This window comes from Fukomys damarensis, unplaced genomic scaffold (assembly GCF_012274545.1).
Source record: "Fukomys damarensis isolate Sample0158 unplaced genomic scaffold, DMR_v1.0_HiC HiC_scaffold_24, whole genome shotgun sequence".
In the NCBI taxonomy this organism is placed as follows: domain Eukaryota; kingdom Metazoa; phylum Chordata; class Mammalia; order Rodentia; family Bathyergidae; genus Fukomys; species Fukomys damarensis.
Genome location: NW_022900936.1, coordinates 11,925,289 through 11,943,659, shown reverse-complemented (window position 1 = coordinate 11,943,659; position 18,371 = coordinate 11,925,289). Strand labels below are relative to the sequence as shown.

Genomic DNA, 18,371 nt, shown 5'->3' with positions numbered 1-18,371 from the left:
GTATTTAAACATGTGACTTATTTATTTCACTTAGGAGTATATCCTCAATATGTATCCATTTTCCTATGAATGAATCTAACTTCTCATTCTTTATGACTGAGTAATATTCCATTTTATAGAAAAACCACATCTTCTTTATCCAGTTTAAAACTGATGGGCAAATGGACTGTTTCCAAGTTTTAGCTATTACAAACTGTGCCACTATAAACATAGGTGTTCATATATCACTGTGATATGATTCTTCTAATTCTTTTGGAAAGATACTCAGGAGAGGGATGGCTGGGTCAAATGGAACCTCTAGTTCCAGCTCCTTGAGGTATCTCTGTATTGATTTCCATAGTGGTTGCACCAGTCTGCACTCCCACCACCAATGGAGACGGGTTCCTTTCTCCCCACAGCCCTGCCAACATTTGTTATTGACTGATTTCTTGATATCAAGGGCTGCTTATTTTCTGTGGTCCTCTGTAGGTGGGTAGGCCAGGACTGAACCCTGAAAATTTAAAAAAAAATCTACTTCTTACATAAAGACTATTAAAAAGTATTGAAATACTATCACCTTGAAAATTAATAGTAATAATCAATGTAATGGCCAACATAGAAAACCACATTTTAACAAAAGCATTCACATCATTGGGTATATAGAAAGACCCAAATGTATGGCTTTACAGACTGTTATTTCACAGTTCCTCCAACATATTCTAAGGAAAGAAGAAAAGTTTAGGGTGCATCCCATGATATACTCTGCACTTAGAGGTATCCATCACCATATTAAAGCTAAGGTGGAACTTACAGGAGAGTTGACTTTCATGCATCCAGCACTTTTCAAATTTATTTCACCTGAACTTTTTGAGATCCAAGAAGAGAAAAGAGAGGTCTTTCTGTTATACAAAGATCACTGTTTTAATACATATTGTCGACATGTGCTCTATGGAATAACTCATTTCAGACCCTGAAAAGAAGTGTTTTTCTTGGAACAAGTATGAGTAATTAGGCACATTATATAAAAAGATTGGAATAAATAACAATAGGTACTGACTATGTCAACTGATAGCTGCTAGTTTCAGAAGGGAGCTCCATGATCAGTACACACAAGGCCACATTCTTTGACTCATAGCTCCCAGAGCCATGGAAGACATTGACCTCAGAAGTTAATTTAGGGGAAGAGGACCCCAGTGATGGATCCAAATGTGTCCATTTATTTTTTGGACAGCAAACTGCAAGACCAAAGCTCCACTCAAGTTACAGAACCCTTAAGGGTTGGAAAGTGAGTTCCTAAAGAAAGAGTTTAACTTTCTGTGTCAGGAGAAAAACAAGCGGTGGGAGGCAGAACACATTTCTGGAGTTTGATGTCACCTTTTGCCTAAGGACATCCTTCTGCTCACTAAAAATTTGACCTATAGTTAAAAGAAAAATTGTTAGTGTTCTCACCACAAAAAGATGATACATGTTTAAAATAGTAGCCATACTAATTACCCTGATATGGTAATTGCACAATATATACCTGTGTCAAAACATTACATTGCACTCCTTAGATGTGTACAATTATTACGTGGTAATTAAAAATAAAAGTAGAACAAGAAGAAAAGAATGCTTTATCACCTAACAACCTTCCTTCTCAACATGCATGCTAATTGATTAGAAAATCTTTTCCTTGAATTTTAAGATGCAATATTTTCCAGCTGGATAAGAAATTTACCTAATTTGTGCAGGAATTAAAGCATTTCCAACAATTATATGAAGACTATACTACATTTTCAAAGCATTATAACTGCTGAATTAATACTACTCTTTTTGTTTGTTTGTTTGTTTGTTTGTTTTTTGTACCAGGGATCGAACTCTGGACCTTGCTCTTGTGTGGCAGGCAGCAGAACCACTGAGCTAAATCCCTGGCCCAAAAGACTACTCTTTATGCAGTAAATTTTATTAGTTTGTTACTTGTATGTATCACTGCCAAGCCCATTGTCATCCTAATACTTTATATTATTCACAGTATACAAAATGTACAATGATTTGTGAGAGCTATGTGGATTTCTTTCTAGATTCTGTAAGTGATCAGTGCTCCTCTGTACCATAGATTCTGTGTCAGAGAATTCAATCAACTATGGACTGAAAATACATTTTAGAACAGTTGTGTTTCTACTAAACATGTAATGACTTTTTTCTCATAATTATTACCTAAATAATACTTTGTAGCCACTCTACACAACAGACTTAATGGGATCTTCCTTATCTTAAGTATAGTACATCACCTAGTAATGATTTAAAGTATATAAGAAATGTGTGTAGGTTTTATGCAAATGCTATGCTATTTTATGCAAGGAACTTGAGTACTGCAGATCTCGATATTCACAGGAGGCAGGTCCTGGAACCAATCAACCAAAAGGGAAAATGAGAGGTGACAGTATATAAATCTTGGTCATGATGCAATCTCCACATTAATCTCAATGAATTTCTTTGAACCCATTCTTTTCCCAACAGGAAAAAAAATTTTTTCATATCTGAGAAGCACAGCCTACATACCTGAAGCAACAATTGCTACCTGCTCATGCCCACTTGAAAATACCTGATGTCCTGCAGATGCCTCAAATCATCTTCTCTGTCTTGGTAAGCATCCAAGAGATGGGGGGGGGAGAGGTTAAAAAGGGTTAGGATGTGTTATGTACATGTACCAACTCTCCACAAGGAAGGTAACCATTATATACTGCAAATATGTCCTAATATTTTTTTAATTCTAACTTACCCATATTTACTTAATCTTCCAGAATAGAAATATCAAAGGTGTCTTTGAGCTCCAGTTCTTTCTGGGTTACCAGGTAAAGAGAATTTTTAAAACCTTCCAGTGACTCTGTGTTAATTAACTAAAAGACTCAAGTCGTTCCATGATATTCAAGATAACCAACACAGAAATTATACGTTTTCCTTCTCTAACACTCACTCAAAGCAACATTTTGGGGGGCCACACTAGGACTCACCATTTTCTGAACATAAGCTTTTATGCCCTCAAGACTGGGAGCTGTTGAATCCTTTTTCATCCTTCAGACAACTGCACTGGAAACCACTGTCTCTCATTGCACCCAACTAGGCTTCGTGACTTTGTGACTCTTTAAGAACAAATTCTAATTGTTTTCTATAAACAACCCTCCCGTAGTCTCTCCCCTAGGGCAAAATTGATCCTACCAATGCTATAGATCCCACAGGACCTTAGGTACACATCTCTCCAATGTCACGTATCTCATGTTAACTGGTTATTTATATATCTGCTTTCCCACTCTGCAAGAATTTTTGTGAAAGAGAAACATTGCCCTACTGCTGTCAAATGTTTAATAAATATTCACTGGATGAATTAATAATTAAATGAACAATTAACTAAACTGTACAGTTATTCCAGTACCCTCTGATTTTACAACACCTCAGAATTACTAGAAACTCCCTGTGTCTCCTGACATATACACATTTCTTATTGGAGGAATAATCAAAGTTAAAGGATAAAACGAGAAATAAAGCCATCAAATAAGAAAGAAAAGAGTGGGAAGAGAATCTAATCATAATTCTCCACCAGCAATTTTTCCCCATGACCCTGAAACACTAGTCAGCAACTTTTTAAAAAATCATTCACTTGATAGAGCTTGTTCAGAAATAAGTTCCACAAGGAAGAAAATCAGAAAACTACTGAAAATGCCTAAAGTTTTTGGTGTTTGTAATTGGCTTACTCGGCATCCAGATGTCACATATCATTCTGAGAGGCCCAAACTACCCACCAGAACATCACACAGCCCAGTCAGCTGTATTTGTTCATGAATGTGTTTTGCATTTTCAATTACCATTGCACCAGCAATATGGGAAGGGGAAGCCTCCACAAATTTCACTGAGATCCACTCGTCTAAAGCATGGTGAAGACATGTTAATCTAGAAGCACATACGGAACACGGGAACTTGGCAGCCTTTACTTTGAGTCGCAGAATTTGATCAGCCAGCCTGTCTGACCTTTTATGTGGCAGAATGCAAATGACAAAATAATTTAGTGATCCTTCAAGATTTTGCTCCACTGGCTCGTGTACAAGTCATTAGTAATGTTTGCTTTTCCTCTTAAGATTCATGTGACTGTTTCTCCTCATCCTTATCTTGCATTCAAGAAAGAATGGAAGCCATCTTCTGGGCTGGACTCTCCGAGGCACTTTTTCTAGTCATCTCCAAAATGGCTTTCACAGAATGATAGTTCCACTAGATGTCCCCAGATAAAAGGGTTCCGCAGATGTACACACACATACACACACACACACACACACACACACACACACACACAGAGGTTTAGCAGGACATCTCAACCAGGGATTCCTATTACATAACAGCAATATTAACAATGTGAAAAGAGTAAGAAAACAAGTCACGTTAAATTAACTCCACATGAATTTCTTAAACTCTGCCCTCATTTAAAAAAAACCTTTATTCTGTGTCACTGTTAACATCACATCAAATAAGACTAGAGAATTTAACAAAAAACACAGGGCCCAGTTACACATCAATTAAAAACAAAATGCTAGGAAGCATTTTAGTAAATATATTTCCTAAATACTTGTCCCAAATGGGGTATAACTATTCTGAGGATAATTTTTTAAAAGACCAAATCCAGCGATAGTTAAAGTTAGCCAGCGTAGCCGGGGATTTAGCTCAGCAGTTTGGTGGCCTGCCTTGCAAGCACAAGGACCCGAGTTCAATCAAAAAAAAAAAAAAAAAAAAAAAGCCAACATAGAGTGGTGGGAAGATGTTGGGAAGATGCAATGAAGAGAATAAGCAATGTACACTGGGACAGGAGAAGGAATCTTCAGCTAAAACAGCACACTAGCTTACAGGAGCTTGTGCAGGGCTGCTGAGCCTTGCTGGCCCCTCCTATGCCCCAAGGGCTATGGGGAGCACATCAGAGAGGACAGGACTTCAGGAGTGGGTGAGGTCTTTTGGCTTAGATGCCAGCTGAGTCATCTGGAGTAAAAGCAGTCCCCTCAGTGTACCCTGCCTAGGGTAGCCAGATTTAGCAAATACAAATACAGTCTCCCAGTTACATATGAATGTCAGAAAAACAATAGAGGGCTTTTTCACTAAATGAAAAAGTATAAAAGCTCTTGGCAAAGAGTACAAAAATCTAAAACAGTGGAGACAAGAATATGTGCTACCCTTGGACAATCTCTTTACCTAGTAACCCATGCATAGAGAAATGAGAAGCCTGGCCAGGAATGTAACTCAGTGGTTCTCACGCCTGCCTCGCAAGCGCAAGGTCCTGAATTCAATCCCTGGTACCAAAAGAAAAAGAAATGAGAATGAATTGCAGAGCCACCAAATCTGATTAGGGTTCCCTGCACATTCACATGCAAACCCTTAGTTAGAGGTCCTGTAGTGGCTCCCTCAGTGACTAGTGCTTTTTGTTGGACAAGCAAGTCACAGCCCCAACGGCCTCATCCATTAAATAAGGAGGTTGTAGAAGTCAACTTACAGGTCCCTTCCAGTACTGGTATCTTACAAAAAATATTGTTACGTGGTGAAAATAAAGACCATACTAGATTGTTTAAGTTGAAACTATCTTGAAATAGGAAATTATGTTGAAATAACAGAAGGAAGTATAATTGTGTGCCTAAGTTACTTTATGGAGCTGTTACCTGCTCAATTCTTACTTTATTTCAAGTAAAAAGGATACAAATTATTTTCAATTATTACAGCCATTACCAGGATTAGCTCCCTTTAAGTGAGCACCAATGATTTACATCTCAATTTTTGTCTAGAAATAGTTTCTTGAGATTTGAAAATAATGCCCCTGGAAAGATAGATTCTTAAACACCGATAGCAATCCCTGATTATACTAGATGAGTGTTCAAATAATTCCTTTCTATGCATTCTATCTACTAAAACAGGCCTCCTTTAGTGGGCAGGTGGAAGGTAAATTCTATCAGAGTCGCCCTACCCAGCTTTTACAGCACCTGGGATGAGTTAGCATTTTACATCATGCTTTTTGATCCTCAGAGCCAAACTATGAAGTTTGGCAAGCACAACTCAGCTGTTCACAAAACTCATTTCCTCTTCCTCTTTTGCCCATATCTAGATTATAGGAACCTGCTTCCTTCCATAGAAGTTTTGCCACGTAACTGGAAACCTGCCAATGAACCATGAGCAGAAGCTGTACGGCCCACACCCAACTGACAGGTTACCGAGTTCCAAGTATAATCTCCATGCTCTCTGGCCTGCTGCAGCTCCTGGAAACCATGTGTGGAAGCGAGAGGACATCCCAGTGAAAGTGTTTACATCCTCAAATCATCTTTTGGAGAAAAACAACACACTAAGTGAGAACACCCCTTCAAGACTTGACATAGCAAGAAGTAAACTCCTATTCTGTTAAGCAACTGGGAGTGCACAGTTTTCCTGAGCCTCACCTTACCTAATATTTGAAACTGGAGTTACCATTCCCATTTTACTCAGGAAGGGACTAGAACTCTGGAACATCAATGTGATAGAACTGAATTCAACACCAGACTTTCTGACTCCAACTCATGTGACCTTGCTCTACCCAGGTTGCTCCTCTTCCAAAAGTGACTTCCAGAAAAATATTGCATATGCTTCTCAGACCATTCACAGGCTTTTCTTCAAAAGATTGTTCCAAACTGAGCTGGGGATTTAACTCAGTGGTTCCGGCGCCTGTCTTGCAAGTGCAAGGGCCGGAGTTCGATCCCCAATACCAGAAAAAAAAAGTCAACAAAAGATTGTTCCAAACTTATTTTGATAACATGCAGAGATAAGGGGAAAGTCCATCAATTAATGTCTTGGCAAAAGCTACCAAAGAGCTTGAGCTCTTTCCTCATTTTAATTAAATCAAACTGAAAATGAATGCAACCCTTACTCCTAGGATTTACAACTATAACTTTTGTCTGTGTGGTAAGCTTTAAGGATGAATCACTTTACTTTCCAGTGAGTTTGTTTTCATATTCATCATTTGCCATGGAAAAGAAATGATGAACAGATCATTGAGCCTGCTGTTTAAACCACTCAGTTTGGAGTACCTTGTAACACAGTCTCTGGACACTAATTCAGACAGATGTGACAGTGGTATGCACAGGAGACAAGACGGGAAAGTGAAACATCAAGATTAGGGGCTTAAATCACAGTATCCTCATGTAAGACAATGGCTGTCCTACTAGGTGAGAACAGAAGAAAAACAAAGGGAAAAAACCCTAATGCATTGTTCTTACTAGTTAGGAAGGAAGAATCTCCTGGTATTTCACTAAAGCTACACATGTGTGTAGTTTTTAGAGGGCACCTGGCTGGCTATCTCCTTATACATTAGTTATTTACCCCTGCCATTTGACCGACTCTCCTAATTTTTATAGGGATATCTGATTTATTTATTTTTATTAGTATATGTCTGTGATACATAATAATCACTGTCATTATGGTGCATCAGCACACGTCTTGGTCCTTTTCTTTTCCTTTCCCCTCCTCTCCTTCCTTTCTCCTCCATCCCCAGGTCCTTTTCCTATCTTCTTGCTTTTATTTCTGTTTGAGGAACTATTTTTTTCCTCAACTATTAGAGCTATTCTATTTATACTTGAACTTGGAAAGTTCTCTCCATTCTTGGCCTTACTGTGTAATAAATGGTAAAGTTTCAAAGTAGCCTAGGAAAGAACGGTGTTTTAAAAGAGAAAGTTGTGATGGTGTTGCTTTCTCTTCTTAGCTTGTGGCCTAGAAATGCAGTTTGTGTCCAATATCCTGTAGCTGCGGGGAAGAAGTGTGACTTTTGCTGGTTCTGTCACTTGGTTGAAGATTTGCTTCCTCCTGTAAACTCTGGTTAGCTCATCTTCCAACCAGAGATAGTGATAGCATCCTCATGCCTCTGCATGCAGGAATAAGGTACAAGGACATGCGCGGAGCCCGAGTCTCAGCAGAGGCACCATCACTCGATATTGGCATGAAATTCTCTCTACTTCCTTCCCTGTGTGGTGGAAATTCTGGCTGCTCCCAACACCTCAAGGGGATCTGCTGTGAAGGTTGAGAGACAGTGTCATCTTTTTCTCATCTTCTTTCTACTTTAGAAGAATTAGATCATTTCATAATTTTATAGTCTGTTTTTCTTCCAGCTACCACGATTCAGACATTTAACCCCACTTCCTTTCCTTGAATTTCACTAAATCCATTTACATTAGGCATTTATGTGTCTAACAGACTTGAATGAACATTTGGGGACATGGGTGACCTTTATACAACAGTGACAAAAACTCAAATTTCATTAATATGTCTTACTTGGTAAAGTACACATAGAATAAAAGTTGTCACCAAACGGATTTCTCAAGGAGATGGCTTAGCACAATCGCTCCATCCTTTGATTTCACATTACTGCAATAAAGAGCCCAAACAAGTATTTATTCAGACCAGACCATAACACCTATCAATATGTATTATTTAAAGCTGAAAAAAATGTATTATTAATATATCAATGTGATTTATTAAAAGTGGCCAGCCATCTAGATAAAAACACAAAAAGAAAGCATCTCTGTTCTTGCATCTTTATTGAAATGGAGAAAGCTGAAGAATAAAAAACAAAACTGTTTTTAAGAAATATTCTTTAGACCTCTGAAAAACTTTGACTTTTTCAAACAGTACACAAAGTGACTGAAATAAACAATACATGAGAGTCACTTAAGCAGCAGCTTTGAACGGGCCACTTAGAGTTCTGCTAGTGATTTATATTTTGGAATAAACCAGAGCATTTCTGAAAGCCAAAGTGTCTTTTTTTGGGGGGGGGAAGTCATGGAAAAACCAATGTACAGTAAAAACCACAGCTTGCTTTAGCAAGAGATTACTGTAAGTCGTGGTAAATATTTCTTTGATAAGGGGGACCCTTAGAGGAGAGTCAGCAAAAGGAAAAATTTAAAATATTGCAACTCTACAGAAATCATCTGTAAAGTTTGCTTCTGGAAAACAATCAGTGAAATAAGAAATGCATTTCTGCGGAAACTGATGGCCAGGCTGTCCACAAGACTCTGAAACGCCCCCTGCTCTGAGAAAAGCATCTATTTCACCTGACACATATACCTCATCTGTCTCCATTTTCTGTAAAAATTGTCTGCTTCTGTTTCTCCTTGTGCAGTTCAGAAGAGAAAATATAGAGATGTGTTTCTGGACATAACAGATGATAGGGACAAAAGCAAACCAATTGGCACCAGTTCTCACTTTCTAATAAAAAACAGAGGGAGGGCCGGGGATTTAGCTCAGTGGTTCGGTGGCAAGGACCCAAGTTCAATCCCCAGTACCAAAAAAAAAAGCAAAGGGAATCAGTGCATTGGGCTGCCCACCATCCAGATGCTGCACCTCATGGCACATGGAGTTTGGGGAGAGCCTGCAAGGAATCGGAGCTGAGTTAAAAATACACCAACACGTTTCTGAGGTTATTATTAGTCCCTCCTGCCCAGATGCACTAAAATGGGGAAGTTTATTGACTCCAAGCATATTTAGGGTCATTGATTTGCTCCAAGGAGTGAGAGACACTGTAAATAGAGCTGCCTTTTTGATGCAGTGAGTTTTACAGCCTGGAAATCAACCTCTCTTTCTTTCTATCCATCCCTTCCTTTACCTTTTCTTTTCTTTCTAGCTGACCGTGCAGGGATTTTTTTACAAGTTTCCAATGCGCTCTTTTGATTAAGACTCTGAACCTCTCTAATCCATTGCCCCCTTCATTGTACAGCCTTCTTAGCTATCTTGTTTCCTAAGCAATTTTTCTTTTTCATCTATGGGAGTCATTTTATGAGCCTCTATATATTGGGAGAAATATAAAAGATAAATCATTCCATCAGCTCTCATCGCCCTCACTCTACCATATATTCAAAGACTCTCAGGACAAATAAAAAATAATCCCTTGCTCACCCATGAAACCCGGTGACTAAATCCAGATGTTTAGTTCACATAAAAAGACCCAGATCAGCAAAGAATGATTCATAGACAACAAAATCTCTTGCAAATAAAGAACTCTGTTGAGACGTACATTTGCAATGCCAACGAATGCAGGTTTATTGAGAAGTATATGGCAAGACAAGCTCCTTTTTTCAGAGGCAAAAGCAGAAGCCAGGAGATACAGCAGCAAGGTCAAAACATGTCACAAGCATCGGGACTGGCCTGTGGGAGGTACAGCCTCTGGAAACATTAAGAGGCATACACAGCACCAGAGATCAACCCTTAAAACCATCTTAGAGCTTGCCAGAAGAATTTTAGAGTGCCAAAGGCAGCTTGTGCATGGCTGGCAGCCAGAGATGAGGCAGTTAATGGGGTCAGAGCTGAAGTGATTCAGGCAGCATGCTGGAAGATCCTGGAAGGACAGCTGGCAGGGCACGGAGTCTTGACTAATCTCACTGGATCCCACACACTCAGCAAGGTCTTCGGCAACTGGACACGTAGGACTGCTGGTACGTCCTGGAGACCCCACAGGCTGGCTGGCACACAGTGGAGATGCCACCCACTGGTTGGCAGACACTAGAAATGCCTCCCATGGGCTGACAAGCACTGGAGACAAAGGTGAGTGGCCGGCTGCAGGGAGTTGAGCAGGTCGTTGGTCGGGAGCAGGTTATCTGGACAGGATTGGAGACGCAAGAAGTTCGCTGGTAATACGTTGGCTGGCAAACAGTGGGCTGGCAGCTGCTGGTCTCCTGACAGTGGTCCAGGAGCCAAGAGCCAGTTTGGAAGGAGCTGGGCAAATAGATGCCACTCAGGCAGTCAACATCGTGGGTTGCAGCTGAAGCGCCCGGGGCCTGGAGAGTGCAGCGTCCTCCAGTTGGCCTGGAAGAGCAGTTTCTTGTGGGGCAGTTGAAGGACATGGTGCCAGGTGGAGGGCAGCAAGTATCTCTCTGAAGTTAGCTTCTGAATTGTGAATGGCACTCCAGGCTCCCAAGCTTTTATACATCCTTGCTGGTGGGTGGGGCTCCCTCCCCGGTCTCCCCAGCTTCCTTGGCTCACAGCAGCTTGCCTTAGAACATCTTGTGAATCTACACGTTAATTGTCTCTTGAGAAGCCTTCCTCCTCATAAAGAAAGTTTAGTAGTTTGGTAACTAAACCCTAAGTCTTCGGCACAGCAGTTAGTCTGCTTTAAGAAGGTTGGTGGACAGCTTCAAAGCGATTGGTCACCCCTGCCCACATCTTCACCCTCATTCATCCTGCTTGCATCCAATGAGTGTCGGTCTGCCTGCAACCCCAAACATGCCACTGTCCTACCGTCACACACTCTCTCCCTTCTGACCGGTCCTGGTTACAAGCCCACACCCTGCTTGGTTTATCATCACTACTTAATACGTTTTAAGCACAACTTAATCAGTCACTCTTCCATAGCTAACGGGGTTCCTAATAGGGAAGGTGCCTCCCTGATGAGAAGACTTACCGGGAAAAAGCCCGTAAAGACTCGAATGCAACGTACAAACTGGCTGTCAAATAAATCAACTGGCCAAAGCAAGATGCTCACCGGAAGGCCAGAGGGCAATGAGACCCTCCCTTTCTGTTCAAGGAGTGAGGCAAATTAATTAAGTGCAACTACATTTTTTAGCCAAGACCCTTTCTAAATAAACTGGATGAGCTTTATTCCTAAAGTTTTTAATCTAATAACAATGGATAATGGCATCTCGTGAGCCTCATTAATATGCCAGTGGAACAGGCTTAGTTAATTTTTAAATGATTATAATGTTAATTTGAAAGGGTAGAGTGTCTTTCTCCCAGTTTGCTCAATATATTCAAAACAATTGTTTTCACACAAGTACTTATACATAGGATGCATTTTAATCATGGGCAAACTAAGGACTCTCCAAGGTCATTGTCTGTATCAGAGATAAGGGTAGTCGAGGGAGAGGAAGTAGGCACTTAATCATCGCTAGGTAATGAATGGATATGTAAAGAATTTTCTGTAATATTAAATTATTTCTTTTGTTTGGAGGAGCTGTAAGGTTGCTATTTTTCTTTATCTCATCTCACTACAGTTCTGAACATGAAAATGACTGCCCCAAAAATGTCAGCTCCTCTGGTAAAGCCAGGTGAATCAACAAATTTGACTCTGGCAAAATCAATCACTTTGACACAGCTTAAGTGGCCGGTGACTTTTCTACTTCAACAAAGCTGTGAGATCTGACTCACTTCATAAACTAGCTTACACGGAGTACAATAATGGATTTACACACACTTGAGGTCTCCAGGTAGGCGATGTTTTAAATGTCCACAAAGCAAACAGCTTTATGTCAGGACTCATCAGAAGTCCCCTCACAAAAGCATCATTCGAGTAAATGGAGGCTAATGACACATTCTAACAAGAAGATGCCGCACTAGGGGCTGTATTATAATTCCCAGGGATGGGCCCTCAGTGACTGCAAGAGCGTTCTCAGGAGCACGGTGAGATTAACGAGATGACGGCCTTCCACAAAGTTGTGACTCTGCTCTTCCCACCACCAAGAATGTCCCAGGTGGTGTTTGAAGGTCAGAGTCCCTGGTCACAGGGCCTGGCCTGCTTGTTTTAAAGTGGATGAGTAGTTTACAGGCTTCTACCAGCCAAAGGTCTGCAGGTTGCAATGGAAGAGTACTCAACCAAGTCATTGCTTAAAAAAAAAAAAAACAGTAAACTCATTAGGAGAGTAACCCAGAAGAGTCTTCGGTACCCACTGCCACATTTTTGAAATGGCAGAGATTTTTGCAGGTTGTTATTTTGTCCAAATTCAGCTTTTTCACTGATTTTGGAAATTACAGATAAAGAGAAGAGAGGAAATATCTCCCATCGGTTTCAGAAGGTAAGAAACTAAACATTTTTGAGCACAGGATTCTATTTTAGGTAATAAGAGGACTGGCCTACTCCATTCCATTGAGTACCTCCTAAAACTCTATGGAGTATGTATCACAACTCACCAAAGATGAATTTCAGGGAAGTGAGAGGCCACTAAGATCGTAGTTTATATTTCATCAAGCTTAGACCCAAATAAAACAAAGCCCACAATGGTACTAATTTTTTGTGGGGGGGCAGGACCAGAGATTGAACTCAGGACCTTGCCTGTGCAAGGCAGGCACGGTGCCACTGAGCTACATCCCCAGTATGATGGTACTAATTTAAACGTGAGGAGACACCTTGATTTAAGTATGAATGAAGGTTCATTTTTTTAAAGTCAATCAGTCAGTGCTTTATTAATGATGTAGGGAATATAATCTTCATCTTTTCTTTCCAGGTTCATCAGTTGATTAGCAATGAAAATAAAAAAAATATTAAGTTATATTTACTGCTATATTTATACTTCTTGTGTTTCTTTTCCATCGTGTATGCAGTGTAACAATTGTTATTTCAGTAGAATAAGAGGCAAGGTCACTGTAAACGCAGCAAGAAAAACAGAGTCATCAACAGATTGAAGCTATGACTTAAATCCACAGTTATAATAGCAATGCATACAACTAATTCACAGAGAATAGCAGAGTAATGAATTGATTTTTTTTCATTCCTACCTATTTTCCAGAGAACATGCTGTTTTGCAGGTGTCAAATAGAAGGCAATCTGGTGAGCAGGTCCATTCGATTTTAATTCCTAAAAGAAGCTTCTAGTTTGGCTTCCATTGTGGCTGAAAGCAGATTCCTAAATTCTTACATTACTAAAATTATTTCAGAGTTTGTAAATCACATTTTTCAGAGAGGTCAGTCCTCTGCTATTCTCTGAAACACACTATCCATTGTAGGTTAGGGAAGCTACTCAATATTCCGGTGCACTCTATTGTCGCACAGAAGCGTTTGGGCTGGCTAGCCGGACTCACTGTAAGTTGCAGAAATAACAAATCGGGCCCTGAAGATCATATGAAACTTGAAGAAACACTACACGAATCCATGTTGTTAACTGAAATTAATGGTATCTCATCCTTTCCTTGAAATGCAAGAAAAATCATCTAGACAACCAGCTGCTATGACTACATACTTATGTAGGGCAAGGATTCTGGAAGATTTTTCTCCCCTCTCAAAGTGAGGGAAGAGAGTGGTGAGAGCAGATGAGGGGAGATCAGAGAACCAGAGCCCATTTTCTCCATCACTGATGGATGATTTGCTCTCCTTTGTACGGAACAATCTAAGTCTTATACACTAATTACCACAGGCTGGAAATGAGCAATTCTTTTCACTCTAAACTGAATCACAGTAATCACTTGCAAGGCCAAGCATTGGTGAGTAAATGGATGCAGCATGTGTGGGAGGCTGCGGGTTTGATATGCAGAGGGTATTTTTCATCACAAAGTTGGTATTAATGTTGACCAACACTAGTGCAGAGAAAAAGATCTTTTGCCAATGGGAAGGGGATCAAGGGATGGAGGGAAGGGGAGGACATAAAAAGAATCAACGTGTGTTATGTACATGGACCAACTCTCCAGAGTTAGTGTAATCATTATGCAGTGCAGATATGTACTAATAAAAATAAAACTTAAGAAAGAAAAATCACTTTGCCTCCTCAAATGGAGGACTCACGAACTCGCATAAAAATTGTTAAATATAAAATGAAATTTGGTCATTTTTTCCCTTTTTCCAAAGGACTGTCCTCTAATATCAAAGCAAGTCATTCTTCCTTAAGAAACATAAAAAGGAAATGCAAAAATTGAACTACAGAGCATAATGGTTGTTTTAAAAATTAAATACGTCTTGCTTGAATTGTTCTACTTTTTTTTTTTTTAGATTTTATGTGGACTCTGGGTTGAATTTCCAGAATCTTTATTAACCGAGACATAAATCCCTGAAGCTTGAGCAGTTTGCACCATGAAACTAAACTGAAATGTATGTTCCAAACTCTTTTCAAAAAGCATCAGTCAAAAGCAGAGTTGAACCACTTGGGCTGGAGGCAACTACAGGGCACAAAATAGGAGGTAAAAGTAGGAAGCAAAGACTAGCAAAATAGTTGCTGCTTTTAGAACTTGAAAATAACCATCACCAGCTACATCACTAATATAAAAATAAACCACCAGAGGATAGCGTCAAGGCTGAGAAATCCTAAATTGAACTATTCTCTCTTGGTGCCTGGTTTCAAAATCATATAACTTTTCATGTGTGCCTTCCCTGAGGATCAAAATTAAGGTACTGTGGAGAAAGTTGAGTAGAGCTGGGCATAGTGGTTCATACTTACAATTCTAGCACTGAAGAAGGCTGAGGCAGGAGGCTTGCCAAATGAGTCCTGCCTGGACAGTTTAGCAAGACCCTGTCTGAAGACAGAAAAACAAAAATCCTAGAAGGGTTAAGAAGGGGAGAGAGAGACAGAGACAGAGAAATCCCAAGTTTTGTTTTGTCTTTTTGTGTGACAAAAAAAAGTTTCATTTGGGAAAGCCCATGTGTACCTGGCATATGCTCCAGTTCTGGGCTTCTGAATAAAAATAATTGAACCCATTTGTGACCAGTAATTGAGTAATATTTATGTATAAGGCTTAGGAGAAAAGGCACCTACTCACTTACAATGGATCACCTGCAAAGTACTCAGCAGACCGGAGAAGTAGACAGGTCTGTCCCTCCCATTGCCTCTCTGGACTGAGTGTGTCCTCTCAAAACAACCCTCCTTGGTCTGATCTCCCTGTCCAGGAGATTAGGAATGTAGAATTAGGTCAGCACTACCTCAAGGGGGGAACTAGACTAACTACCAGAGCTGAACTTTTCAATTCCTCTATTACAATTCTCTCGTCTGATTAGTGAGAAACTGAGTCCCAAGGTAGACTTTGCAGGCATCACACTGTGCACTACTTCAAAATCGTCTCCTCCCATTCCTTGCTTCAGCCTCTTTCCACAAGCTCATGCCAGCTTCCTGGAGGAGAAGCCACAAGTGTTACCTTCATTTGAGGGCCATTCTCATGTTTGTCTTCCTGTTTCTGGGTCGTCTAGGAAGCCCGGACAAGGGTGATCCATGCTCCCTTCCTCTGTCTGCATTCATGTGCATCCAGTTCTCTCTTCTAATATTAATTACTTTGGAATAAATTATCTCAAAATTTAGTAGCCCAAAACAACCATTTATTCTGCCCATAGCTCATGCGGCTGAGGTGTACACCGGAAGCAGGGCCACTCTGGGGGAACAGGAAGTGCGAACAAGCAGATAAAAGCTTTCACCTTTCATCCTCCTGGCAGATGTCCTAAGTGATGATGCTTAACGTGCTTACAGTGGTGACCAACTTGAGGACAGTTCCTGGCTGCCTTCGTGCAGAGCCAGAGATTTAGCTCAGTGGCACCGCACCTGCCTTACAAGCACAAGATCCTGAGTTTGATTCCCGGTGCCCACCCCAATCTGCTTTCAGGGGAACTTATATTGAGAGCTAAGTTCCAACCTTTTCTAATGTGGGAGAATGAGACATAATACTAGGCTCTCTACCTCCTAGCATGGGGCCCCTAACAGTAGATACACATCTCAGTCTATTCAGTACAAGGAAAAAGCTGTACACAGGCTGAGCATCAAAGAAGCCATAGCGGAGTTTTTCAAGCCATTTCTGAAATGAGCCAGTAGCAAACTATGGAAGGCTTTCAGCACAGATATATTATAGGTAGATGCTGAATCTCCTTCCAAGTAATGACAATCACAATTATTCATTTTTTCCTTAACCTAGGCCAGTAGTATGTAAATGGTGACATTCCAAAAACTGAAGGGCTAGATGACACCATCACTGTTGGCTTGATGTCAGAATCACTTTCCAAAATTAAAGGGTGCTTCTTTCCCAAACTGAGGTGTGCATCAACTGTGGTAATAAACAATTTCATGGATCTTATTACATAGGTAAGCCCTAAGCATTTTGTGTGTGTGCAAAAAGTGAAAATTAGAAATTTTAGAAAAGTTAATATATAATGTACATTACATACAATGTATAATCATGAAATGCATCATATAATACATAATATGAATAACTATGAGGTTGACATGAAAATATGGCAGAAGTTGTCAGGATAAAAATCATGGTAGCTGGGCTGGGGATTTAGCTCAGTGGTTCCACCGCCTGCCTCGCAAGCGCAAGGACCTGAGTTCTATCCGTGGTACAAAAACAAACAAACAAAAAATCAGGGTAGCAAATATTTCAATGGTTTGATAAGCTAGTTTAATATATATTTAAATAATAAATATGGTTGAATAATTTTTTTAATTTTGTAAGTTCACTTTAATTCAGAGACTGTGACCACTTGACCACACTCACTAAACCTAAATATCCAAGTATCCTGCTCCCTCTTCTGCTAATTAATTACTTTAGAATAAATTACCTCAAAACTTAATAGCCTAAAACACCCATGTATTCTGCCCATAGCTCACGCGATTAGCCAGTGGATGAAGCAGAGAACAGCAGGTTTTTCTTTTCTCCAGGGTAAGTGCTGGGGACAGGGAGGCTTGGGTTTGTGATTAGTGTGGACCATTCCTTCCCATGCCTGGCAGTTGGTGCTGACAATCAGCTAGAACAGCTTTCTGTGTGGACTCTCCGTGTAGCCAGGACCTGCTCAAGGAAGTATCTGATTCCAAGAGTGAGAATCATAAGAAAAGAGAAAGTTGAGCAGAAACTATGTTATTTTTTCCATCCTACTTTCAGAAGACATACCACATCACTCTTGCCGTCCTCTGTATTTCAAGGTATCAGCAAGCCCAGGGGAAAGTAATACAGATTTTCTTGTTGGTAGGGGGTAATCAAAGCTCTCAATGAGAATGTGGTACTGAAAATATTGTTTTGGCCAAAAAAATGCAATCTATGGACATTCCCTATGTTGCCAAGACCTTAGGACTAAGAATCCTTGCAATGGGTTTATTTTACTCTCAGAAAATCTGAATCTCATGTTTCATATTACTAGAAATATTCAAAGTTTAAAAAAAACACATTATCTAAAAACACTATGAGGGGATTCTTAAAGGAATTAGAAATACCAACAGGATGGCCCCGACGACTCCTCTGACTTGGGATGCCAGCTACTTTCCTATAAACCTATGTCCCAAGTATAATAATCTGGCCAAACAAGAACATTTTCAGCATTTTAAAGAATGTCAGCCACTCCATAGCGATCTTTCCTTTTGGTTTGCTTTCCTCAGCCACACACTACAAAGGTCCTTGGGGAGTAAATGTGTTTGGAGACTTCTGTGTTAAATTATATAGTAGACACATGAACTTTCTCAAAAGTTATTTAAACTGCAACTACTCCACCAATTCAGAAGGATTAGTTCTTTCACTGTGCAGTCTTATATTTTAGGTGAGTTTGTTTTTTTTTTGCAATACATTATGGTTTAAAAATTACAAAGGTAGAATTAATATTAAAAGAACATCTAATACCAGCAGTCATACCTAGAACGATCAATTGTTCCCAAGTTCTAGGCTGTCTTCCACCGAATGTATCTATTGTGTATTCTAAGAGTTGGCTTC

The 18,371-nt window shown here is 40.0% G+C and overlaps 1 protein-coding gene across 1 annotated transcript; it reads right to left on the bottom strand.

The window, feature by feature from the left end:
• Nucleotides 1–10,306: 10,306 nt before the first annotated feature.
• LOC104851505 (keratin-associated protein 11-1) lies at nt 10,307–10,841 on the bottom strand. Its single transcript, XM_010608708.2, has one exon. The coding sequence runs from the start codon at nt 10,839–10,841 to the stop codon at nt 10,395–10,397; it is 447 nt and encodes a 148-aa protein (XP_010607010.1). The 3' UTR covers nt 10,307–10,394.
• Nucleotides 10,842–18,371: the final 7,530 nt, after the last annotated feature.

Excerpts from the sequence above, each read along its gene's own strand:
- LOC104851505 (XM_010608708.2), bottom strand. The coding sequence starts at position 10,841 with ATGTCCTTCAACTGCCCCACAAGAAACTGCTCTTCCAGGCCAACTGGA.